Source organism: Pelodiscus sinensis, chromosome 6 (genome assembly GCF_049634645.1).
Source record: "Pelodiscus sinensis isolate JC-2024 chromosome 6, ASM4963464v1, whole genome shotgun sequence".
NCBI lineage: Eukaryota > Metazoa > Chordata > Testudines > Trionychidae > Pelodiscus > Pelodiscus sinensis.
In genome coordinates, this window is record NC_134716.1 from 80,647,849 (window position 1) to 80,672,803 (window position 24,955).

Here is a 24,955-nt window from a genome sequence, read left to right on the forward strand (position 1 = left end):
CTGCAGAAAGAGATCTGGGGGGTGGGGTCATAGTGGACCACGGGCTAAATATGAGTCAACAGCGTGACACTGTTGCAAAACAAGCAAACATGATTCTGGGATGCATTAACAGGTGTGTTGTGAGCAAGACACAATAAGTCACTCTTCCACTCTACTCTGTGCTGATTAGGCCTCAGTTGGAGTATTGTGTCCAGTTCTGGGTACCACATTTCAAGAAAGATGTGGAGAAATTAGAGAAGGTCCAGAGAGGAGCAACAAGAATGATTAAAGGTCTAGAGAACATGAGAGATGAAGACTGAAAGAATTGGGTTTGTTTCGTTTGGAAAGACGACTTGAGAGGGGACATAATAGCAGTTTTCAGGTATCTAAAAGGGTGTCACAATGAGGAGGGAGGAAAATTGTTCTCCTTGGCCTCTGAGGATAGGACAAGAAGCAATGCAGGCTTAGGTTGGACATTAGGAAAAACTTCCTGTCAGGGTGGTTAAACACTGGAATAAGTTGCCTAGAGAGGTTGTGGAATCTCCATCTCCGGAAATATTTAAGATCAGGTTAGACAGACATCTATCAGGGATGGTCTAGATGGTACTGGGCCCTGCCATGAGGGCAGGGGACTGGACTCAACCTCTCGAGGTCCCTTCCAGCTCTAGTGTTCTATGATTCCTCTGGTCCTCATGCTCCAGGACATCGGCCTTCAGCGCCTCAGTGTGTTTATGCTCATCTCCTGTAGTGCCCAGGAAGTACTGATAATCCAAATTAGTTCACTGAATAGCTCATGTCCCAGAAAAGAGTCCAGCTCTTCATTAAAGAGGGAAGTGGTTGGAAGCAGTGTTCCCTCTAACATTTTTTATCCTTGGGTGGGCTGATTTTTCTTTTGGGTGGGTTGAATTTTCTTATTTGCACCACCAATATTGAGTGTATCAATGTACACCACCAATACAAACAAAACGCACATCTGAAGTGGGTTGGGCCCACAAAAGCTCATGACACCATCTACATGTTTGTTAGTTTCTAAGGTTGCTGCAAGACTATTTGGTTTTTTTTTGTTTAAGTTTTTCCAGATATAGACTAACCAGGCTACCTCTCTGAAGCTTTTCAAACACAGTGTGTATGTGTGTATGCACATACACATATCATTTATACATATATTTTAAGCAGCCCATACATGTGGAATAAAATGTATATTAAAACAAGACACTTGTGACTAGTTGCTGTGAAGTACACTCAGTGACTACAAAGATGCTGTATAAAGGTGAGAATTAGCCTTCTTCCATTGGAGGAAGAATAGAAGCCCCAGAACAAATTAACATATGACTTCATGGTTAGTAGACATTTACATGTTTCAAAGAACTTGCAAATAAGGTTTCATTCTATAAAACAACTAGCATCTCACCTAGTACTTGCCACTTCTGACTCTTAAAAGCCAGAACTCTACCAGGCTGTGTCTAGACTGCAGAATTCCTTTTTTTCTAAAAAACTTCACCTGCGTCTAGACTACAGCCACGTTCTTTCGAAATTAAATCGAAAGAACGCAGCTTTTCTTTCGACGGCGGTACTCCTCATTTCACGAGGAAGAACACCTTTTTTCAAAAGTGCTCTTTCGAAAAAAGACGTTCTTGAATGCAAACAAGGCTTTTTCGAAAGAAAGCATCCAGACTGCTTGGGTGCTCTCTTTCGAAAAAGCAGCTCACTTTTTCGAAAGAAGAGGTTGCAGTCTAGATGCTCTCTTTCAAAAGAAGCTTTTTCGAAAGTATCTTTCGAAAGAGGCTTGCAGTCTAGACGTAGCCCCAGATAGCAAAGATCTGGCCTTAATGCAACACAATTTACCATGTATTACATAGTTTCCCCCAAGCCAATTGATTACTTTCTCCCTCCTCCCAGCTACTCATTCCCTGTTTATCTCAGCTGATTGTCTTCTGTTTCAAGCATGTGGCAGGCAGCATTTAGCTGTTTACTGAGGCCCTGTCCCCGACGATCAGCTGATCTCCCTGCCTGCGCAGGGAGCTTTGAACCTCTGCACAGGGCTCAGAACATAGCAGCTTAGAAGGAACTTTGGTTAGAATTGTGGTTATTGTCCTAAAACTTTGTTTTTCTCTCCCTACAGTGACCCTTACATAATAGCAGTGAGGTCAGTTACCCTGACATCTGTGCCACCTTCTCCAAACCATTGCAGAAATGAAATCCGATCTGCAGGATTCCTGATCCAGACTGATGACAACAACTCCTGTACAGTAAGCAACTTTACAAATCACAGTAGTATCTGCTGTCTCTTCCACACTACATGTGCTTAAATCTCAATGATAATCACTATCTGAAACAGGCCAATGACACAAAGGAAGAAATCACTTGATTTCCAAATTTGCTTAAACACTTGAATTCCTATAATTTAACATATTAAAATTCATAAGTATGACACAGACTTTGAGAATAAAGAATGTCTGTGTACACTTTGAAGTGAAGATTACTCTATAGGAACATACTCTTCTGAAAATATTTCCTAACTGGTCTAAGGAGTCATTTTTTTGCCAACATTTGAGGTACTAAAACAAACATATTTAACGAGTTAGAGATGATGGATCAAATTCTGCTCTCTGCTACATCTGGTATATACATTTAAGCAAGTATTTGAGTAGCTAGCCAATGTGGGGACATTAAGATCATTAATATACTTTTTAAAAGGTGATTATTTTCCAGTTAATATTGCCTTCACCATGCTTTTTAGTATTAACACTAAGCAACTGATGCTGATACTAGTTCTTAGAAAATGACCCTCATGTTCAAGTTTTGAGTTTTTAATTTTTGTTACCCAGGTGTCTTATTTTAATCAAGTTACCGCTGGTGTTCTGCCTTATCTTGCTGCAAATCTCACTGGCTCATCAAAATCCATTGAGGACACTGCTTTTTCGTGCATCAAGTTTTTGGAGAAAGAAGATAGCAAGAATTACAATATTTTAAGTAAAATATCAGGGGAGCTCTAAAGATTATTATAAAACATTTTTAAGTGCTACATGCTGACATGAGGATTCTCAATATCTACATAATCTACCAGACTGAAACATTTGAGCGACACAGTTCATTTCAGCCCTGATCCTGAGAGTATTTGAGCACTTGCAACTCGCACTGATTTAGGAATTATTGATTCATATTTTTAATTTTAAATAGAATGGGGACTATTTCTTATTAATACCTCTCACTTGAATTTGATGGAGTTGCCCAGGCATAAACGAGGGCATAATTTCTTACCATTGTGGAAGGGCCTCTAAATTCAGGTTTAAAAAGCTGGTCTTTAGCAATGATATTGAATCTTATACATGCTTTGGAAAGTGCTGCGAGATCTACTGATGATGACTGCCATGGAAGTGCTAGGTGTTAATAATATGATAGCTTTGCAGATAGACAGAACAATAAATAATAATGATGAATAAACAATCTGGCCCATACTAAATTATAGACTTAAAGGCATGATGGTTTCAGAGGCTTTTTTGTACTAAACTGCTTTGATTAAAAAATGATATAGTGCTGGCAGTTAGACCTTATTGTGAATTAATATCTTTAGATGGATTTAAAGAATAAAAGTTCAGGAATCATGTTGAAGTACCTCAGGATTGCATCAGAGGTTCATGGTTTGGTGTATTCAGTCTTTCTGAGCAGCTAACATCCTATCCAGCTCCTCCTGAAGTCAATGGAAGGACTCCATTGATTTCAACTAGAAGCACATTAAGCCCTGAGGAAAACAGAGGTAGTGTTTGTTACTTTATCTCTAGCCTCAGCTCCTCCGTTACAGGTAACAGAGATGGCTGGGAGGGACAGAAATAAGAGGGAGCTGGTTATTGCTCCCTGATATTCATCCAACTTTATGCCCCAAACAGTAATCATTTTCTTTCTAAGTAGCCCTCCCTCTCTCCTCCTCCCCCAAACATTCTATGAAACAGGGGTCAGCAACATATGGCACATGCCATAAGTGGCACGCAAGATGATTTTGAGCAGCACGCGCGATGAACATGCTCCCCCTCGCTCCCTCCTCCACCACCCAGAATGGGGAGCCATGCTGGTGATCCAGCATTGCGCCCCTCGCAAGATTGAAGCTTCCTGCAACGGGGGAGAGCCCCAAGGTTCAGCAACGAATTCAGCTTGTGGGGAAGCATGCACACAGCTCCTCTCCTCCCCACAGGAAAAGCTGGAGCAGAGCCCAGGGTAGAAGACCAAGCAGGGTGCATGGTGGAGAGTGCCCCTCCCCTCCTCCCAGGAGAGTGGCGCATCTTAGGATTAAATCTTGGCATGCCACTTTGGAAAGGTTGCTGACCCTTGCAATAAAAACTCCAAAGCCCTCCCGTGCCACAGCAACTGGTTTTCTGCATATAAAGGCCTGATCCAGCACTAGGCAAACATGGCAGTTGCCTCTGGCTCCACACCACAACACTCCTCTGGAGCTAAGCTGCTCAGGCTTTTTATTTAGCCCCATGTGGCAGAAGTCAGGGCCACAGGCTTCAGCCTCATCTGGTAGGGCTGTGGCTTTCTGGCCTGAGCCCCAGCAAGTCTAATGCTGACCCTGCTTGAAGGACCCCCCTGAAATCTGGTAGCCCCCTGGTTAAGAACCACTTGTTTAGTGCAACCATTGGGTTCTCATAGTGGGCTTGCTCTGTAACTTGAGACCCTCTGTAACTTGAGACCATTGCTCCTTGTTCTGCCATCTGTCACCACTGAGAACTGCCTCTCTCCATCCTCTCTGGATCCATAAGTATCCAGCAGAGCTTCTTGTAGGTTAGTTACACTATCCCATTTCCTTCTTTTCTTAAAGTAGCCACATACAAATGCTCTTGGCAGGCTGAAGCACTGATTGAAAAGTAACATTGGTTACTTATTCTAATTTTGCAATTGCCTGGTGTAAAATATACACTACATGCACCATGTACTAGACGAAGATTTTCAGTTACCTCTTCCAATACTTTGCTGGTACATATTGTATCCACATTTGTGGATCCATTTGAAGGATGTGTTTTTAGAGGTTGTATATTTTATAATCAGTCTAGTGAATAAATTGCTGAAAAATTATTAAAAAGTGTTATTTGTTTTCTATTGTATCATACTGAACCTAACTCTTCTCTAATGCTTTACAAACTTATACTGCCAAAACCTCTCCATAATAAACCACTCCCAATATCGAGACAAGTGCAAAGTATGGGAAAAGGAGGAATTTTATATACCTTCAAGTATTTAGCTGTGTGATACAAAATTATGTGTTGATCCTACCTGAAAACAGAAACTACAGAAAGCACCACTGCTACAAAAAGTTTGAAGTCACAAGCTGGGCTTCCTTTTACGCTCTTTAACATGACTCAGCAGTTGGTTGTCAGAGCTTGCCATGTACTTTTAGGGTTCAAGATGATGAAATTCAACAACTGGAAAGACAGCACTACCCTCTTGTTTCCAGACAACAGTTTTGTCAATCATGCCACTGTCAAATACTGTTATCAGTCAATGAGAGTGCTCAATACTGGGGGGGGGGGGGGGAAGAAGAGGTGAGGATGCAGTTTTGTGTTAAGGCATGTTACACCTAAGATGCTTCTGGAAAGTGCTTGCATGGCCCCACTCGCAGCACAACTCCCTATAAGGTACAAAGTCAGGTCTGATATGCCCATCACTACCTAGTTATTATTGTTTCTGTAATTAACTGCACAAGCGTATCAGTCAGGTGGTTACTGGTATTTACTTCCAATTGGGGTTTGTTTGTTTTCTTTGGCTTTAGTAACCTGTACTTATGCACTTTATGGAAGCTGACCAGCTAGAGGCATAAGCTAAAGTCAGGTCCAGACAGGCATAGTCTAAAAATGCACTAAAAGGAAAGCTATTGTGTTGAAGAACAACCAGGGAAGTTATTAGGAAAAATGCAACTACCATGATAGAAAATTTAAACATTTAATATATTTTTAAATAAGATTTTAAGACAATATATAAATATAAGGAGGCATTTAAGCAATTTGTTCTTCTAGTGATTTACCACAAGACATCATACATTCTAAGGCAGCAACTAGACATGACTTGGCCCAAAAGAGAGCCCTGTGCCTATGTTCTTAATTCAGGCTGTCTTTCAAACTGAACCTCTTGATTACTACATAATTTTCCTTCAAAGTTTAGGACAGTGTCTTATAGATTAGAGTTCTGAACCAAACTAAGATTGTGATGAGACAGGGATCCTTAATCACCCTTTAAGGGGCCCTTAAGCACTCTTAAGGTACATAGAAATACTTGGCATGTAAATGCTTTAGAAATTCAGATTTAAAACTGAACACATCAAATTGGAATTGACACCCATAGTACACCACTGAAAAGCAAGATCTTCCATTCAGATATATTTTGTGGCTCTGGATCCACTGTCGTGCAAAGCATTAATAAATCTGGGATGGCATCTCAAAGCTTTGCAGTAGAGTATAAGTGACTATCCAAGTGTCATTGGGGATAGTAGTGAAGCTGCACAATTGAGGTTTCATATGTGTTTGGCATTTTGTTTTTTGATGAAGGGATATGTTCATAAATAACACTTTGACGGCTCTGCTGATCCAAGAGAAATAACCACCACAGGTACCTGAACACAAGCAGACCTATAGGACTGAGAATGTCTGGTACACAGAATACTACAGCCCAGATCCCCAATCTAAGAAGGAAAATCATGTGACTGAGATAGTTGAAAGCATAAGGTCTAAGACCCAATGAGCACAATTAGAGAGGCTAGAGTGCCATGGCCTGAATCATGACAGCTATGTATCAGCATTTTTTCCAATAAAACATTCGTATGCTAGATTACCTTTTCTCCTTAGGACACCTTCATTTAATCATCCCTTTAGGTTTTTAAGTGATCACCATTTAAGGGTGGGGGTGTTTCTGGAAAATTGTGAATATACAGGATGTGATACAGCAACTGCAAACCAGTTAGTTTACTCAATCCAGACTGCATGGAAGTGGATGCAATGGTACACATGTCAATGGAGTTATGCCCAGTATGCTAGGGTTGACTTTGGCTTGAAGAACCCAGCTTTATCTTCCATTTATATAAACCAGTGGATCAACTCAGAAGACAAATGATGTTTAATATTGTCTGATAACCAAGAGCAGTTATCAAAAATTAACAACTTTTGGTATTTTTACTTTTGGTTTTTGTGTTCTAGGGTTCTCTAGAATCTCTTCATAATCTGCACTCATTCCATAGGACCATCGACCAACTGTTACTGCTTGATCTGTGGAGCAAGAGAGGCGAAAAAGATCATGTAAAATTCTTTCTTGCTGTAGTCTAGATTTTCACTTTGACCATCTTTGTGGCTAAACCACTGGGCCACATCTTATCAATCAGGAGGTCTTGAATTTTAATTCTCCCTGCACACTGAGAACAAGAGAGATAACATGTATATGATAAAGACATATACATTTAGTAGTGATGGATGAAAATGTGCAAGATCCTGGTGAAACCAGCTGAATTTGATACTGAAATTGACAGCAGCTTAGATCTATTCCTCCTGAACAGTTTAATATTTGCTACTAGGAGAGTGCATTTTTCCAGCCCTCTTTATAGCTCTCACCATTACAACAGAATAATTTGTCTTTATATTTTAAAATTTTGGCACCTAAGATATATTTCCTTAAATCTTACCTGAGTTCTTGTTTTCTGGACAATCTTTTTTAAAGTGTTCCACAGAGCCACAAAGCCTGCAGCAGCCTCCTATTAAGAAAGGAATATGCAAAACTATTTAACAGCTGGAAATAATATTTGCTTTAGCTTTATGCATAGTTTCATCATTTGTCAACATGTTATAAAGACTGGTTTTCACTTGAAACAAGAAAATTTAGATGTTAAAAACAAATTCAAAATATATACCTTTACAAGGTATAGCACAAATTAAGATAAAAATTCTTTCTACGGACTAAAATTTGTAAGTAAGGACTTGTAATTTGATCTCTGTGCCTCAGTTTCCTCTCTTACATAGGGTTAATTATATTTACTTTCATTTGTAAAGGCTCATACTCAAAATATACTGAGTATTTGAATTATATTTTCCTAGAAATACTGAGGAGTACCTATTTGAAATTCTGACCCTCTTTACTTAGGAATAAGTTTTGTTCTAAGACACCAGCATACACCAAATACAGGCAGTCCCCGGGTTACGTACAAGATAGGGACTGTAGGTTTGTTCTTAAGTTGAATCTGTATGTAAGTCGCAACTGGCGTCCAGATTCAGCCGCTGCTGAAACTGACCGCCAGTTCTCACTTACATACAGATTCAACTTAAGAACCCCAAGCGTCCCCAAGTCAGCTGCTGCTGAAACTGATCAACGCTGATTCCAGGAAGCCTGGGGCAGAGCAACTCTGCCTTGGGCTTCCTGTAGTCAGCGCTGGTCAGTTTCAGCAGCGGCTGACTTGGGGATGCCTGGGGCAGAGCAGCTCGGGTGCTGCTGGGTTGGTCCAGTAGTGCCCAGAGCGGCACTGCGGGACCAACCGGCAGCGCCCCAGCTGCTCTGCCCCAGGGTCCGGCAACAAAAGCCTGGTCTGCTGGGGGGGGCACACTAGCTGCGTCCCCCCCTCCAGCAGACGAGGGACACGGGAGCAAAGCCGCAGTGGCGCGGGACCGCGCCGCGGCTGGGGCTTCGCTCACGGTGCCCCTGGTCTGCTGGGGGGGAAGAGGGGGACGCAGCTAGTGTGCCCCCCCCCCAGCAGACCAGGCTTTTGTTGCCGGACCCTGGGGCAGAGCAGCTGGGGCGCTGCCGGTTGGTCTCCAGCAGACCAGAGGCACCGGGGAGCAGCTTTTCTCGCCCCAGAGGTTGAGGTGGCGGATCGCTGCCTGTGAGCTCCGGGGCGAGAAAGCCCCTTTCGTAAGTGCGGATCCGACATAAGTCGGATCCGACATAAGTCGGGGACTGCCTGTACTTCTGAAGTTAATGGGAGTTGCATAGGAATGTCTGAGGACCAAATCTGACCTTTAAAATGGCAACATCTTCTTGGAGACCTCGCTGATTCAAAAAAGATTAAAAGTAATTTTAAATACATTTGAGTCCTCCTACTTATCAAAAATAGCAAACTGATTGTAAAAACTGAGATAAGTTGCTGTGTGAAAGATCCAAAAAACTAGTTGATTAAACTGAAAAATGAAAATTAAATATACAAAAAAAGGAATTATCAAATTTAAAAAAGATTTAATTTTAATCCCTTTCTTACATTAAACATTTTCAAACGGAAACATGATTTGAGTTTATCACTTTTCCAGAATAAAGGTTTCACTAAGAACTTTACAATTACCAGTGTGCCTAGGGAGTGCATGTTTCAGATCTGTGTGATGTTGTCACAGGACGCATGAATTGCACTCCATAAGCACAAACTAAAGGCAGAGTGTCTGCCTTTACTTAGATTTCCTTGTTCTTTTGCAGTGCCATCACATCACATACAATTTGGCTGTGTCTAAACTGGCCAGTTTTTCCAGAAAATCAGCCGCTTTTCTGGAAAAAACTTGCCAGCTGTCTACACTGACCACTTGAATTACCACAAAAGCACTGACTTCCTACTGTACGAAATCGGTGCTTCTTCCGGAAATACTATTCTGCTCCTGTTCAGGCAAAAGTCCCTTTTGCGCAAAGCTTTTGCGGAAAAGGGCCAGTGTAGACAGTTCAGATTTGTTTTCCACAAAAAACGCCATTTTCGCAATCAGGGCTTTTTTATGGAAAAGCGCTTCTAGATTGGCACGGACACTTTTCCGCAAAAAGTGCTTTTGCGGAAAAGCGTCCGTGCCAATCTAGATGCTCTGTTCCGAAAATGCTTTTAACGGAAAGCTTTTCCACTAAAAGCATTTCCAGAAAATCATGCCAATCTAGACGCAGCCTTTTAGTCCAATAACAACTTCTGTTTGGCTAACACTTATGGACTATCTGAAGAGACTTGGGAATACAACATATAATGGGGGGAACTGAACATCTGATTTAGCATTTAAAAATGACTCTGTCTCTTTAACCAAAAGAGCCTTTACAACTTCCTCCCCACAGGTTTAAAGTGTATCCCTTTCTCCATGTGTATCTTTCAATGTTGTGCATTTAAATACAATGAATCTTTTTGCTCATAGGACCATTGGACATTTCAAATTAAATTTAGCTCCCATGTTCTCCTACTCATTCCGCTGATGCTCAGTTACTTGAAGACATACACCAGACACTCTAGAGTTGCCATATATTTTGTGTAGATAAAAGTACAGACAAGGAACTCTATTCACTACATTGTCTAGTTAGTACCTGGCAGCTGTTACCTTGTTCTTTGCTACATTTAACTACCCTTATAAGAGGGCAAATGTTTGGTTTACAGCAATAATGATACTTACCTTCAGCATACAGGCCTTTAGGATTATCTGGACATGACCTTGACAGATGCCCCATCTCGCCACAAATAAAACATTTTGCATATGGAAATTCCCCTGTAAGATTTCAATGTTCTTCAATTAAGATGCATATTTAACCTACACAACAAAGTTATAGATAATATCACAGTGATTTTACAAAAAAGAAATCAACACTGTAGTTATGTTGAACTACTTCAACAGGTAATGCATGCCCTCAAAACTGTTAAACTTTGGGTGTGTCTAGACTACTGAGTTTTGTCGACAAAAGTGGACTTTTGTCGACAAAACTATACCAGCGTCTACACTACCGCTGAGTTCTGTCGACATAACGTCGACAGAACTCAGCAGTTTTGTTGACGCTGGTATACCTCATTTTACGAGGCATAACACCTTCTGTCGACAGAGTTCTGTCGACAGAAGGTGTTATTGCCTGTAGGATTGCGTCTAGACTACAAGGTTCTGTCGACAAAGCAGCTTGCTTTGTCGACACAACTCAAAGAGCGTCCAGACACATTGTCGACAGAAGTTTTGTCGACAGATACTGTCGACAAAACCCGGTAGTCTAGACGTACCCTTACTGACTAAAAATGAAACTTTCCGTGATCAACAAACCCATACAAAAGCTCCTTCTTTAAAAGAGAAAAGCAGATGTTAAAAAACATACCAAGAGCTGGATCAACTTTTGCTCTACACTTCGTGATTTCATGCTCTGTAGATCCACATCGGTAACAGATTCCAGTACCCATATCCTGACTTTTAAGTGCAGCTGGGCAGTCAGCAAGTCCATGGCCAGGCTTCCTGCAGTGGAAACATACCTTGGAAAATAAAATGCGAGTTACTAAATTAACCAGGGAAACTCATTACATGTTTTGCTGTGTATTTTTATAGCCAGAAATATTTTAAAAGGATACATTTATTGCTAACACCATACAATTAGCATTTATGTCAAACAGAATTTTCTTTTTTCTAAAACTGCTTTTTATAGAGAACACCAGAAAGGTTTACACTTTGGAATCAAGGTAAGTTTTGGCCCTTACATCTTTTAAAATAAGGTCACACAAATGCCCAATAAGACCTATAATGATCTCAAGGTCTAAAATTAAATAAGTGGCACTGAAAGCAAGACCACAAAATCCCAGTCTAATAAGCACTTTATGAATCTTAGACCAGAGGCCTTAAGGGAAAAATTCCTAGAATATAATGGGGATAAATCCAAGTTACCTAGTAAACTACAAAATAGTTGCCACAGGTCCACACCTACAACCAGTGAGATGATCAATCTCCAATATTATAGGCACCGTTCACCCATCTATAAGATTACACAAAAATGTATGTAGGAATTGCATATTACACCTTCACTGATCAACATTTAATCATTACAGAAGGAGCGCATCCTCTCAAAAAGTAAATTTGGTACATTTTGAAGATTCCAAATAGGGGATAATCTGAACATTAGTTACACTAGAATTCTGCAGACTATAAGACTTCCCTACAAATATTTGCTTGTTGAAAAAGCAGTGTTTTTTACTTGTATTACTTTTACCTTACTCTTAGAATACATTTATGTCGTTTAAAAAAACGAAACAAAAATTTGGGCTGTTCAGGAAAATTGGTAATGGAAAAATTCCATATTTCTAGGTCAAATTCAAGACAAGTTTATACAACTGACTGCTACATAGCTAGTAGGTAAGAAACTGGTAACAGAACAAAGATGATAAAAGGCAAAATAGGACATAGATCTCACCATGGTGTTTTTCTTCATGTCTTGTCTCTTTAATCTTCTTCCCTCCCGACGCTTGTCTTTCTTGAGGGCTGTTGCTACTTCTTCCTTCACCTCATGGCTGTCAGCTGCTCTGACCTTTCCATTATGTAATACCTGTGAGTTCTGTTTTAAGTATTCCATGAATCCATTAACATCTTCATTCAAATAGTCCTTTTTCTTTTTATTCTTCTTCTTCACTTGATCATTCTTTAAAGAAAGAGTATTTGAATAATTTTGCTGTTTATTCCTCACTGTTCCACTGGTAGATCCATTTTTCAGATCTTCCCATGGAGTAGCATCCAGAGGCTTTTTGCTATGTGTGATATTTGTACGGGCCCACCGGGTCATGATTTCTTCTGGAATATCTACAAGCCTTTAAAACAAATACTGAAGGTCACACTTGTTCTTTTGAGCAGGGTACATGACTTTTTATCAGCTTGCACAAAATTTAGTACAATAGGGCTGAATTTAAATTTGGGATAGAGGCTATTGAGAAGCACTACTCTAAAAAATTTTTAAATAAAATCATACAGAATCACCTCATAAGTCATCAACCAGATAAAAACAAAATTCTACATTTGTATCTCAGCTTGAGAAGTCTCTTTTCTCAAGCATCAGGGACCACTAGATTACTATTCTACTGAGTGGGTGAAGCTAAGCCACCACATTTTTATATAATCTATACTTTTTTTTCAGTCAACTTTGGGCGAGATCTATGCTTAAAATGTAGCTTGACCTACCTACATTGTCCAGAGCTCTGAAAATTTTTGCACATTTAGTGCCACAGATAGGTTGGTCTAAATGCTGGTGTACACACAGATGAACCAACAGCATGGCTTTTTCAGGGACCTAGATACAGTCTATGCAAGAGGTGAATTAACTATAACAGGAAACGCCCTCCCATAGTCATAGGAGTTTTCTAGGCTTCTGCAGCATGGCTCCAGGGTTGTGGCTGTGTCACTACTGCATAACCCTGGCCTACAGTACTATGTTTACAAGGGAGCTAGGCCCACACTCATTAGAGACACCAGCATCAAGACTGTAGTAGGGATGTTAAATTGTGAGTAATCAGCTAATCCAGTAGTCGATAGAATTTCCACTGACTACTCCATTAGTCAAAAAGGGAGGAAACTGCAGAGCTGCAGCAGGGTTAGCTCCCAGCCTGGGAGCTAACCCTGCTGCAGTTCTGCCTTTTAAATGTATTAAGAGCCATCTACATCTTATTACATCTAAAAGGCAGAGGCATAGCAGGGGACCCAGGTGCGAGACAGGAATAAGGTCCTTCCCCCCCCCCCAATACATTTTAAAAAGCAGAGGTGCAGCAGGAGGGGGGGAAGGAGAGGAGAACTGGCCATGAGCCAGGAATCAGCTGATTCCTGGTTCCCTCCTGGTCCTCCCCACTGCACTTCTACCTCTCCTGCCTCCCAGATGTGCTGGTAGGAATCAGCTTTTAAGTTGGCTCCCCCCAGCACTTGCTCCTGTTCCTCCCTTGCTGCCTCTATCAGAGAGAGGTAGCAAGGGGTGGGGGAAGCGACTAGTTGAGTCACTACTCAACTACCTGATAAGCATATGCTTATCAAGCAGTCAACTAGTTGTTCACATCCCTAGACTGAAGCCCCGCTCTTCACTCTGTCCATGCTTTGTTACTCTGTCCCATTCTGCCTTTCCTCCCCAAGGCCCACTCCTCTCCTTTCCTTTCCCCGCTGTGAACAGTGTCTCTGGGACCACATGGGGAAGACACTGAGCAGGGGCAGGGCCTCGGGTCCACAAAAGATAAATCTAGTTCTGCTGGCCTAACACACTAGTGTAGTCCCCACTCCCAGCACACTGCTCCCCAGGTACCTGGCTGTGCCACCTTCCCCAGCCTGCAGACAGGGCTCTGAACATGGAACTGCTTGCCAGAAGACAGAGCATTGGCACTGCCACCAGCCTACCCAGTCCCACATGCACGGATTCCTCTCCAGGAGTTGCATAAGGTACTGGACCCACCCTCGTGATAGGGAGGAAAGCAACCTCATCAGCAAGATTATCAGTGCCTCACACCCTTCCCCGCACCAAAGGGATGCAAAGCACAGCAGACCTGAGGCAGTCATGGGGCCAGGTGAAACAGGGGACACGGGGGGGGGGGGGGGAGGCAAGGTAACCCACAGCCACCATACACCCAGGACCCCACAAACACTCAGCATGGAATGAATTGGTATGATTCCATAGCTGTGCAAAGATCTGACCACACAGAACATGGGGGTTCAGCCAGTGTAAAACAAAACCATTGAGGCAGGAGGAGCATATTTCCTGAAAGGAAAATGGGACACTGTGCAGGGCTGGCTCAAGTTGTTTCCCTCCCAGCACAGTTCTAGCCTGTGCCACTGACCTAAGTCCCCTTCCCTACATGGGAGATAGGCAGAGCTCAGGCAAACAGCAAAGGACATAATTAGACTGGCCACCAGCACAATAGAGACCCAGAGGCAAACGGGGAGAAATAGCGTCTGACCCCATTGCAAACACTACCCAACATGCTTCTCTGCACTTCCCATCACTCACCAGAAGTGGAGCTGTGCCAGTTGTGGGTGGGCTAGGGGCTGTTTTAACCTAGACTGAGTGACTTAAGGTAGGCCTACACAAATCACCAGAGGTGCACTGCCAGGTCCCGTGCTGCTAGACCAGAAGCCTCCAGTCCTGACACCACAGTGGCCAGTCTCAAAGGCACCTGGCAGTGCACCCCAAACTTGGTGCTCCTGAGGAGGTCTCAATGCAGGATCCTTTGTCCTGAAATCAGAAGATTTGAAGTTGGCCTGTTTGGACCAGGGGGATAGGATGTGTTGTCCAGCAGGGCTATAAGTAGCTGTTACAGGGAGCTGGGAAAGCAGCAGCCATGCTGGCTCCTCTTGTTCATGTCCGTTAGCTTCATGTGATACAGGCTATGGTTTAGGATTTAGAGCTTTGTCTGCAAATTTAGTATAATTAAACTGGAGAGAGCAAGGAGCGATCCAGCATGCAAAAGTCAATGTTTACTAACCTCAGCAGACAGCACTAGGGAAAGATGCTCAACAGCTTACTGGGAACCTTTGGAAAAAATAAACCAAAAACAAAAACACAAAACAGGAATATCTTTGTCAATAACAATATGAAAAGAAAATAAACAGGTCCAGCTGCTCTTTGCCTTCAGATACACATTAGGGATGTAAGTAATTGACTACTTGACATGCATAAGCTTATCTGGTAGTTGAGTGGAGTATTTGACTACTTACTCCTGCCCTCCCCTTGCTGCCCATACAGAGGGCAGCAAGGGGCAGAAGGGGGTGAGCAGGAGCCAGTGCTGGGGGGAGCTGGCTTAAAAGCTGGCTCCACCAGTAGAGTTTCTGTGGTGCTGCCTGCCCCCTCCTCCTGCTGCCTTTATGGGGGAGGGGGGGGGCGATAAGGGAGGCTGCTCCGCCCGCAGCCCCTGTCGGCAGGGGAGGAGTAGGTGGCCTCTGTGAACAGGGGCTGCTGGACCTGGTGCAAGTTGGGACCAAGCAGCCCTGGCACACGCCAGCCCCAAAGCACCGCGGCTCTGCACAGCGGCCCTTGTCGACTACTCCTGTAGCGGGTACACGCTGCGCCGGCCACGCGATTAGCCCAGTGCCCCCAGTGCCCCTCACCCGCTACCCCATTCTCCGCATCCGCCCAACCCAGGGGGGCTGCTCTCACAACAGCCGGGGGCATTTTAAGCGACCGTGCGAGCAGCCGTTGGGGCAACCGTTACGTAGCCGGACCGGATGCACAGAGGGGCCAGGCCCGGCTCCGCGCGGGGAGGAGGAGGGGGGGGATGGGCGCGGCTCCGCGCGGGGGGGGGCGTAGAGAGGTTCGACCCGACTCCGCGCGAGGAGGGATGGGGGAGAACACGCTCACCTCGCTGTCCTCAGCCAGACCGCGACTTCCGGGGGGCGGGGCTTGAGGGGAAGAGGCGGAGTAAGGGCGGGGCCTCGAGCCCCACGTGTGCAGCCACGCGGCGCGCTCCGGAACAGACACGGGAGCCGCGCGCCCCCGGCCTTGCCCCGCTGGCCAGAGCGCGCATGTGCAGGGAGTCACGCTGCGCCCAGGGACGTGCCGCGGGGGCCGCAATTCTTAGGCGACTGGCAGAATTTCTGGTGCCTTGGCGGATCTTGTAACCGTTGTGGCCACGCAGCCGGGCCCGCGGAGCTCGTGCTCGCACCGTGCGGGTCTGTCGGTGCCCCGGGAAGCGTCTGCATCGCGCTGCCGGTGGGCACAGGACAGAGCACGAGGTCCTGGGGATCCCGATTCCTCCCTACGCACCTTTGCAAAAAGCATCTTCGCACTGCAGCTGTGCGATGCGGCGAGGGACCCAACCGCGCCTGTGAGAGCTCCCTCCCCTGGCCCTGCTATGGAAATGCTAAGTGAAGGCGCTTGCCGCGCCATCTGTGTGGTGTCAAAGCTAGAATTGCATAGAAGTCCTTACCGCTCTAGTGTATGAGCTTGGAAAACAATCCAGTTGTGCTACTAGCTGACTAATATTATTTCCTGGTTTTGGGGGTTTGCTTAACTGCAACGCCAATGATCTCAAAAAGGAAAAAACGTGGGAAAGTTCTCTCAAAAGTTTTCCATATTTCCATGATTCTCGGCACTTAAGACTTTTTATTTGAAAAATCATAGAATCGTAGGGTTAGAAGAGACAGAAGGAAGTCATCGAGTCCAACGCCCTTCTAAAAGGTGGGCCAGCCCCAACTAAATCATCCTAGCCAGGGCTTTGTCAAGCCAAGACTTAAAAACCCCTACAGATGCAGCTTCCGCTACCTCCTTGGGTAATCCATTTCAGAGCTTCACCACCCTGCTAGTAAAATAGTTTTTTCCTAATAAATATTTGCCCACAAAGAATTGTACTTTTTGCTGTGCTTATTTTATTACTAGATTTACCTGGCATTGCTCAGGTCCATAACTAAAAAAAGTTTTGTTTTTCTTATTTAAATCATAGTTCTTTGATGGGGCTGGGGATGAGGAGTTCAATTTGCAGACTGTCCAGGGGGAGAGAGGACAACCCCAGACCGTCTCTCACCGCAGAAGCTTGGAGCCAGGTGGGAAATGCCTATTCATGGCTGCTGCAGTGGCACTACTTGGAAAGGGTGCATGTTCCTGGGTAGGGGATAGACAGAGACACACAGACAAACTCTCTGGGCTGTGTCTACATTGGCACCCTTTTCCGGGAAAGGGATGCTAATGAGACCAGTCGGAATTGCAAATGCTGCGGGGGATTTAACTATCCCCCGCGGCATTTGCATGAACATGGCTGCCGCTTTTTTCCGGCTCGGGGTTTTGCCGGAGAAAAGCGCCAGTCTAGACAGGATCTTGCGGAAAATAAACCCTTTTCCGGAAGATCCTTTACTACTACTTGAAAGAAGGAATAAGGGATCTTGCGGGAAAAGGTTTATTTTCTGCAAGATCTCGTCTAGACTGGCGCTTTTCTCCGGCAAAACCCCAAGCCGGAAAAAAGCGGCAGCCATGTTCATGCAAATGCCGCAGGGGGATATTTAAATCCCCTGCGGCATTTGCAATTCCGACTGGTCTCATTAGCATCCCTTTTCCGGAAAAGGGTGCCAATGTAGACACAGCCTCTGAAGTATATTGTAGATAGCCACCTCTTTCTCCACCTCTGGCTCCTGCTGGCCCGATGGGATTATAGCTATCTTGGTCCCCTTTTCTGGCCCCCTTCCTGCTCCCCTGTGGTCAACCTACAGCAGTGGTCACCAACCATAGATCAGGATTTACTGGTAGATCTTGGAGCCTCTGACAGGTGATCCTGACTGGTTTGGCCAAGAGGCTATCAAGCGCAGCACTTGAGCTGCCCCTTCCCCCACAGCTGTACCCTTTGCATTGGAGCTGCCTCCCCTTACCCTAGGAACTTTCTGCTTGCTGTGCAGAGCAGGGGAGGGAATAGAGGGGGCACTGATGTCAGAGTGTCCCGTCTTCCACACTGTATTCTATCTCCACATAATGGAAGGGGTGCATAATAGGGCTTGGGATGGAGAGAGTTTGCTGACTGCTTTTGAGTGTGGTACAGGGCCTAGGCAGGGGTGAGCCACCACCACCCAGGAGCCACCAGAGGTAAGCAGTGTCCAACTGGAGCCAGCGCCAAACCCCTGCCCCAGTCATGTATCCCCTCGTACACCCCATACCCTAGTCCTGAGCCCCTGAATCCAAACTCCCTTACAGAGCTTGAACCGACTCCTGCACCCCAACTCCCTCTCCTGACTTAGCTCAGAGCCCCTCTCACACTAAATCCCTTAGCCCAAGACCAGATCTGGTGTCCCAACCCTCTGCCCCTGCCTGGTGAAAAGGAGGGAGGATGGGGAGAGAGGATGGAGTGACCAGACAAAATAGGCAGGGCAAGGGTATTTAGTTTTGAGGTGGATCCTGGATTGCATTTCAATTAAAAAAGTGATCTTGTGCTTAAAAAGGTTGGAGACCACTGACCTACATTATAACCATCCTGCTTATCAGACCCCTCCCTTTCCATTTTATGAGAACCAATCAAAATCCAGGCATTGTCCTGGCACAATCAAACCCTGACTTTGCTGTAAGTTATAAGAGGAAGCTGCATACCAAATTTGGTGGTCCTAAGCTCTTACCATTTAGGAGGTATTCTTGAACAAATGGACTTTCAGACAGACTTACTCACTCACAGGCAAACTCAAATATATAGTACAAATATACATTGTCATATTCTATTTAAAATATTCCAAACACAGCAGTTTGAAGTAGTTCATAATGAAATATTCAGACTACTTTCCTTCCTCGTGGTAAACTACAAAAACACTGATCCAAATGTCAGAACATAATCATGGATACGTAGAAATCTTGTGCTTCTTAAAAATTCTGCATAACTGCTTATGTTTGTTCTGTGTAGCTCAACTTATTTTAATTTCACCTTCATTTCTCGTCAGATGAGTTGCACCCTTTATAGCTTTCTGTTTTAGTTACTGAACAGTTTGTATTATGCTCTTGAAGTAAATGTACCAGTAGAGGGAGTATGCACCTATAGTTCTCCTTTGAAAGTGAAGTAACTTCGCCAACATATGTGGGCTTTTTACCATTTTAAATGAAAGGTTATATTTGCCTGGGTATGTTTTTCCATCAGTTCTTCCTTAAAATAGAAGTGCTTCTTTATAGCAGTCCTTACTGCAGGAGATTCCCAGTGAATGTATACCTAGAAAAGGAACAAGAGGAATACCTCACATAAAAGTAAAATTTTATATACATTTGTGTGTGTGTATAATATATATATATATATATATATATATATATATATATATGGTGATCAGAAACTGTTGGAAATGACCCCAACTTGTTTCCTGAATATGAGCAGACAAAATTAAATGTCAAACTAGTCTGTGCCAAAAAAAAAATAATAATAATAAAGGAGGGGGAAGATTTGCCTGTACAACTATATTAAACCAGATGGGCTTAATAACTAGGCTATGTCTACATTGGCATGATCTTGCACAAATACTCTTTAATGCAACAGTTCTTGCGTTAAAGTATTTGCGCAAGAGAGCATCTACTCTGGCATGTGCTTTTGCGCAAGATATGTGCTTTTGCTCAAGAGCATCCATGCCAGTGTAGATGCTCTCTTGCACAAGAAAGCTCCGATGGCCATTTTAGCCATCGGGCTTTCTTGCGCAAGAAATTCATGTTACCTGTCTACACTGGCCTCTTGCACAAGAACAGCTTATTCCTGAGCAGGAGCATCATAGTTCTTCTGCAAGAAGCACTGATTTCACATATTACTACGTCAGTGTTCTTGCGCAAAAACTCCCTGCCAGTGTAGACAGGCAGCATGTTTTTGCGCGAAAGCGGCCGCTTTGGCACAAGATCGTGCCAATGTAGACACAGCCCTAGAGTGTAAGGAGTCCTTTCAAAAATTCATGTGGTTACTTTCTCTGCTTGTGTAAAATTCACAACTACATGCACCAATAGCCAAATAGGTGGTTAGAAGATTAAATGATTGTGCAGTGGTTGGGGTGCTAGGATAGCTGCCTGTCATTTCTTACCATTATTTCTTACCAGTATACCGGCTGCTTTTGCCGAAAAACTTGCCAGCTGTCTACACTGGCTGCTTGAATTTGCGCAAGAACACTGACTATCTAATGTAAGATTGTCAGTGTTCTTCCGCAAATACTATGCTGCTCCCATTTGGGAAAAAGCCCTCTTGCACAAATGTATTTGCGCAAGAGGGCCAGTGTAGACAGCCAAAAACTGTTTTGCGCCCGATGGCAAAAATGGCGATCGGGGCTTTCTTGCGCAAAACCGCGTCTAGATTGGCACGGACGCTTTTCCACAAAAGGTGCTTTTGTGCAAAAGCGTCCATGCCAATCTAGACACTCTTTTCTGCAAATGCTTTTAACGGAAAAACTTTTCAGTTAAAAGCATTTGCGGAAAATCATGCCAGTCTAGACGTAGCCCAAATGTATATAGATCTTGGCCAACACTTACTGAGAATTTGGCCCATGAAGGTAATCTGCAAAAAAATTTTAAATGGAGTTTGTGCATTATTGTTTTTTTCAAGACATCTAAAAAGACCTGCATTTTGTAAAGTAGCACATCGGCTCTGATGGTGCAGGGAATGGTCATCCTCACCTTGCAGAGTGGGGCTGGGCTTTACCCACTGTGTCCCCAGGGATAATTGACCACTTCTCTTGTTTCTCCACAGCCACACGAGCTGCGCATGCAGGGTGCACCACCCATCCCGGGATATGCTCCCACACCCGAGGGCTCCACAGGACTACCCATGCAGTGGAGAGGTACCAACAGCAGCACCTGGGGGCACTGCGAGCCCTGCACCGCCCAAAACTGGGTGCAAGAAGACCTGCAGCTCCGATGGGAGCAGCTTGTCCAGGGCTGTGCCAACTGCCAGTACCTGCAGACCCTGGTGCAGAGCATGCTGCCTCTTGGCGCTCCAGCACCTGCTGCCTCCCCAGCTACCGCTCCTCCTCCCACTCCTTCTCCCCCTCCCGCTTCTCCTTCCCCCCTCCATACCCTCACTACCCTCCCCATCCCACTAGGGATGCTGAGGCCCTTGTACCCACGGTGCTGGGAGACAGTTGGCCCAGCAAGACCCCCAACCCTGAGCTTCCCCTCATTCCCCTTGCTTCCCCCTTCCAGCTCCCTCTTCCCAGATTCCCCCTCCCCTCTAACACCCCCTTTTCCCAGTCTCACCAGAGTTTCAGCCCACCCACCCCCAATTTTGTTAAGAGAGTTTGTGTTCATGAAAATGTGTATTTTATTTAACATCAGGAAGGGGGGTTAGAGAGGGGTAAGTGGAAGGACATGAGGGAGGAATGAGGCACAAGCCCCCAGTGGGGCAGACCAGGAAGACTGTTAGTGCTCCTCAGGGTGGAAGCTCTCCCGCAAGGCCTCCTGGATACTGACAGCCCCCCTGCCATGGACCTCTCAGATGGCAGCCTGCAGAAAGTGCAGCCAGGCTCGCAACAACACGTCCAAGAGAAGCACCAGAGTGCCCAGGGAGTTGCAGAGTGCTGCAGTGTCCTGAGTGAGGGCAACCAGAGCATGCAGAGAAAAAAATGCTTTGCTGTCCCTCATCGAGGTAGGCAAGCAAGCAAAGAAACCTAAGAACCGGCTGTCCGGGGATGGCGGGCCCTTTAAGCACAGGCCTCAGCTAGCCTCAGGCAGCAGCCACACAAAGTAACTCCTGACCTGATACCCTGCCGAAACTGGTTCCAGCCAACCTTAAATATGATTCAGTGTCCACTTAGTGTGGACACGCTATTTCGAAATAGCCAAATGCTAGTTGGAAATGCATTTTGTATGTAGATGCGTTATTTCGAAATATCTTATTTCAAAATAACTATTTCGAAATTAGATATTTTGAAATAACGCTGTTGTGTAGACATACCTTCATTGAGTTAACACAAGTATAGGTAACAACTAAGCCACAGTAGTATGGGTAGTGGCAGTACTCTGTATGCTGTATTCAGAGTACAGTATGCTGTACTCAGCATATCCACTGTGGGGTTTCAGGCAGGTTTGTATTTGGGATGGCTCAATTATGCCTCTGCTGCCACTGCTTGTGTTACTGTGGTTACACTGCTATTTATATTCATGTTAACTCAATGAGTGCTGGCACAAGCATGTGTACATAAGCAGGGAACTCACAGCCCTAGCTCATAGTGTAGATGTAACCTCAAGAAGAAAAATCAAACACAGCAACAAACTTGATAAAAGGTTTGGAAAACATGACATACGAGGAGATGTTGAAAGAACAGAGCATGATGTGTCTAGAGAAGAGAAGGCTGAGGAGGGACATAACAGCCTTTAAATAGGTAAACTCTAATATATAAAGGAGAATATTCGTATGTTTGTGCAGTAATAACTTGGACACTATAAGAGCTACTGCAACCAAACTTTGCATGGCATAACCTTTCCTCCAGGAGAAGGTTTTTAAGGTACTGTGGGAGGGAAGAGATAGAGCTCAACGCCTCTCCCCAGGGCTGCACGGAGCTTGGCAGTACGGGGAGAAGTGGCTTCCTGGGGGAAGCAGTGGGGCCAGTCACTCACTAAGGCCAGCAGAGGGACAAGGAAGCGGAGGGCGGGCTTGGGTGCTGGTGGCAGGTGCACAGCTCCTTTCCCCCTCCCTCCCCTCAGGCGCCTCACCTCAGTTATATCAACTGTCAACTTATATTTCAACAATGTATACTGACAAAGTGCAAGTTCAGTCACTTAAAGTAGTTGGAATTGATCTGGAAACATCTTGCTTTTCACATGGACAACTCTATGATGCATGTTCAAGAGTTGGACATGGAAAAAATTTGTACATATTTGTTAAGAATAATGAAACAAAAAAGTTTACAATAAAGTTTTTGATAACATGTAAAATTGGTTGTTTTATACTTTTTTATATATGTATTTTAATCCCTATAGAACTCAGTGCAACTTTTCTACCATTCAAAAAATGATAATGGACTACTGTTTTTCTAAATTTTGTTCCTCCACTTTCCCGAGCAATGCTGGGTAACGCCCACTAGTATTATTATAAAAAGGATGGTGATCAATTGTTCTCCAGGTCCACTGAGGGTAGGACAAGAAGAAATTAGCTTAATTAGCAGCAAGGCTATAAAGGTTGGATGTTCACAAAAACTTTCCAATTATAAAGATAAGTACTGCAACAAGTAATTTTGGGAGGTTGTCGAATTCCCATTGTTGGAAGTTTTAACAAGTTAGAGTTACCATAAATCTTGCTGGGTAGACAGTATTACAGGAAAAGGGGAGATAGAAAGAATATAAAGGACCCCTGCTAAGTATAGTGTTCTGGTTCCCTGAGTTAGAGTCTTTTATCTGTCGACACAATGACGATACTTTACCAGAATAAAAGGCAAACCAAAGAGGGATTATTTAACATAATAGTAATAGGAAAACAAGGATACAACAGCAATAATAATTTAGTGGTTTAACAAGGGAGTGGGCTTGAAGCTCAGGCTCCATACTTTACAGATGACACGTGGGACAAGAAAGGCGGGCATGTCTGTCTGGCCTGTCACAGCCCTTTGCAAGGTGGATCTAGCCCTTCAACTGTGTGAATAGATGGATGGAAACAAGAGGGAATCAGATCAGCTGGAACAATCTCTCCGGGAAGCTGTGCTTCAGGTGAGCAATGATTCTGTCAGACTTACCTCTCAAACACCGTGCAAATACAAGTGACATGGACCGCCTCTGCGGTGGACAGCAATTTGTGACTGGAGTGCAAGAGTTTAGACACCAGGTGGTATTTAGTCAGGTCACATGCTCAGTCTCTTCCTACCACAGCTGAAAAGAGTGTCAAAAGCTTGATAAGAAGGAACCCTCCAAAGGGTTCTCATATAACATACCCGTTGAAAATGGTGATGACAGAAAAATCTCCATATGAGCAAATAGCCATAAAAACCTAACCATAGGTCCTGAATTTCTAAGTTAAAAAAGAAGAAAATATATCTTTATTACTGATTAACTTTAATGTGTTTTTTCAATACAATTGTCATGCAATATTTTCCCCAACTTATAGGACTTTACTACTGTGCAGAAAGAATAAATTGATTTTGCTATTAAATAATTTGTTATTGCCAGTAAGAACTAGCACAGGTTTAGAAATAATTAGAATGCATATAGTGCCGGTAAAGAAAATCAACAAAAAAAATCAATGAATGGCATTTAAGAGCCATTTTTAATAACATGGAAAAAATATTGGGTGACTCAGGCTTTCATTTTAAAACTGAAAAAGTGTGAGGTGGTCTCATCCACAACTCTGAGTAAATGGTCACAATTGCATCTCGCCTGGCTTTGTTTTGTTTTGTTCTTTGCAATTTGAAAACTGTGTACAATGTAAAGGCTTCTTGAAAGGGTCCAAGTTAACTACATGAGCTCCCCTAATTTTTCAGACAGTCCGCTGCAGTCTTGCCAACAGAGAGCAATTTATTGGGCAGGAAAATTTCTCTCCCTTCACCAGCAGAACCAGAGTAGTAGCTGGGACTGACTTGTTCGCTGAAAAGCATTGCTAGACCAAGGCCCTCAAGAATTGTGTCCACACATGGTTGTTTACATTGCTTTGGTTGTCAAAGATCCAGCCTTTCCCATCATAAAACTACAGCATTGGTTAATTACTTTTAATGTTTCAAAATGCTCTACAAATATAAACTTATTAATCTTCACAATATCTGTGAATGGCAGGAGGAAGTAGTATCCCCATATTACAGCTGGAGAAACTGAAATGTAGAGAGGTTGACAAGTGATCTTATTTGTGATCAGGCTAAAGAATATTTATCATTAGAAAATGCTATAAGAAGATTTG

The 24,955-nt window shown here is 43.9% G+C and overlaps 2 protein-coding genes and 1 long non-coding RNA gene across 4 annotated transcripts in view; 2 read left to right on the plus strand and 1 right to left on the minus strand.

The window, feature by feature from the left end:
* ACOT12 (acyl-CoA thioesterase 12) overlaps positions 1-3,515 on the plus strand; it is a 48,601-nt gene extending 45,086 nt beyond the window's left edge. The window contains exons 14-15 of the mRNA XM_075932206.1: positions 2,102-2,228; positions 2,808-3,515. Of these exons, the coding sequence (XP_075788321.1) occupies positions 2,102-2,228; positions 2,808-2,975 (295 nt within the window). The 3' untranslated portion in view covers positions 2,976-3,515. The remainder of the gene's footprint in view (positions 1-2,101; positions 2,229-2,807) is intronic.
* Positions 3,516-5,897: 2,382 nt separating this feature from the next.
* ZCCHC9 (zinc finger CCHC-type containing 9) lies at positions 5,898-16,151 on the minus strand. 2 transcript variants are annotated; one of them, XM_075932207.1, is made up of 7 exons: positions 16,015-16,151; positions 15,143-15,189; positions 12,109-12,499; positions 11,029-11,179; positions 10,347-10,439; positions 7,640-7,708; positions 5,898-7,229 (listed from the first exon to the last, which is right to left on the minus strand). In XM_075932207.1, exons 3-7 carry the CDS (start codon positions 12,472-12,474, stop codon positions 7,111-7,113), a joined length of 798 nt encoding a protein of 265 aa, XP_075788322.1. In that variant the 5' UTR covers positions 12,475-12,499; positions 15,143-15,189; positions 16,015-16,151; the 3' UTR covers positions 5,898-7,110. The 2 variants fall into 2 exon arrangements, with proteins under 2 accessions (XP_075788322.1, XP_075788323.1); XM_075932208.1 differs by lacking the exon at positions 16,015-16,151 and adding an exon at positions 15,765-15,852.
* A 190-nt stretch (positions 16,152-16,341) lies between these two features.
* LOC142829917 (uncharacterized) lies at positions 16,342-22,943 on the plus strand. Its single transcript, XR_012904832.1, has 3 exons — positions 16,342-16,480; positions 17,096-17,195; positions 20,828-22,943. It is a non-coding gene; the product is annotated as an uncharacterized LOC142829917 (long non-coding RNA).
* Positions 22,944-24,955: the final 2,012 nt, after the last annotated feature.

Excerpts from the sequence above, each read along its gene's own strand:
- ZCCHC9 (XM_075932207.1), bottom strand. The coding sequence starts at position 12,474 with ATGACCCGGTGGGCCCGTACAAATATCACACATAGCAAAAAGCCTCTG. Across the intron at positions 11,180-12,108 it reads ACATGAAGAAAAACACCATG|GTATGTTTCCACTGCAGGAA; the intron begins GTGAGATCTATG and ends TTATTTTCCAAG. Across the intron at positions 10,440-11,028 it reads AAAAGTTGATCCAGCTCTTG|GGGAATTTCCATATGCAAAA; the intron begins GTATGTTTTTTA and ends GAAATCTTACAG.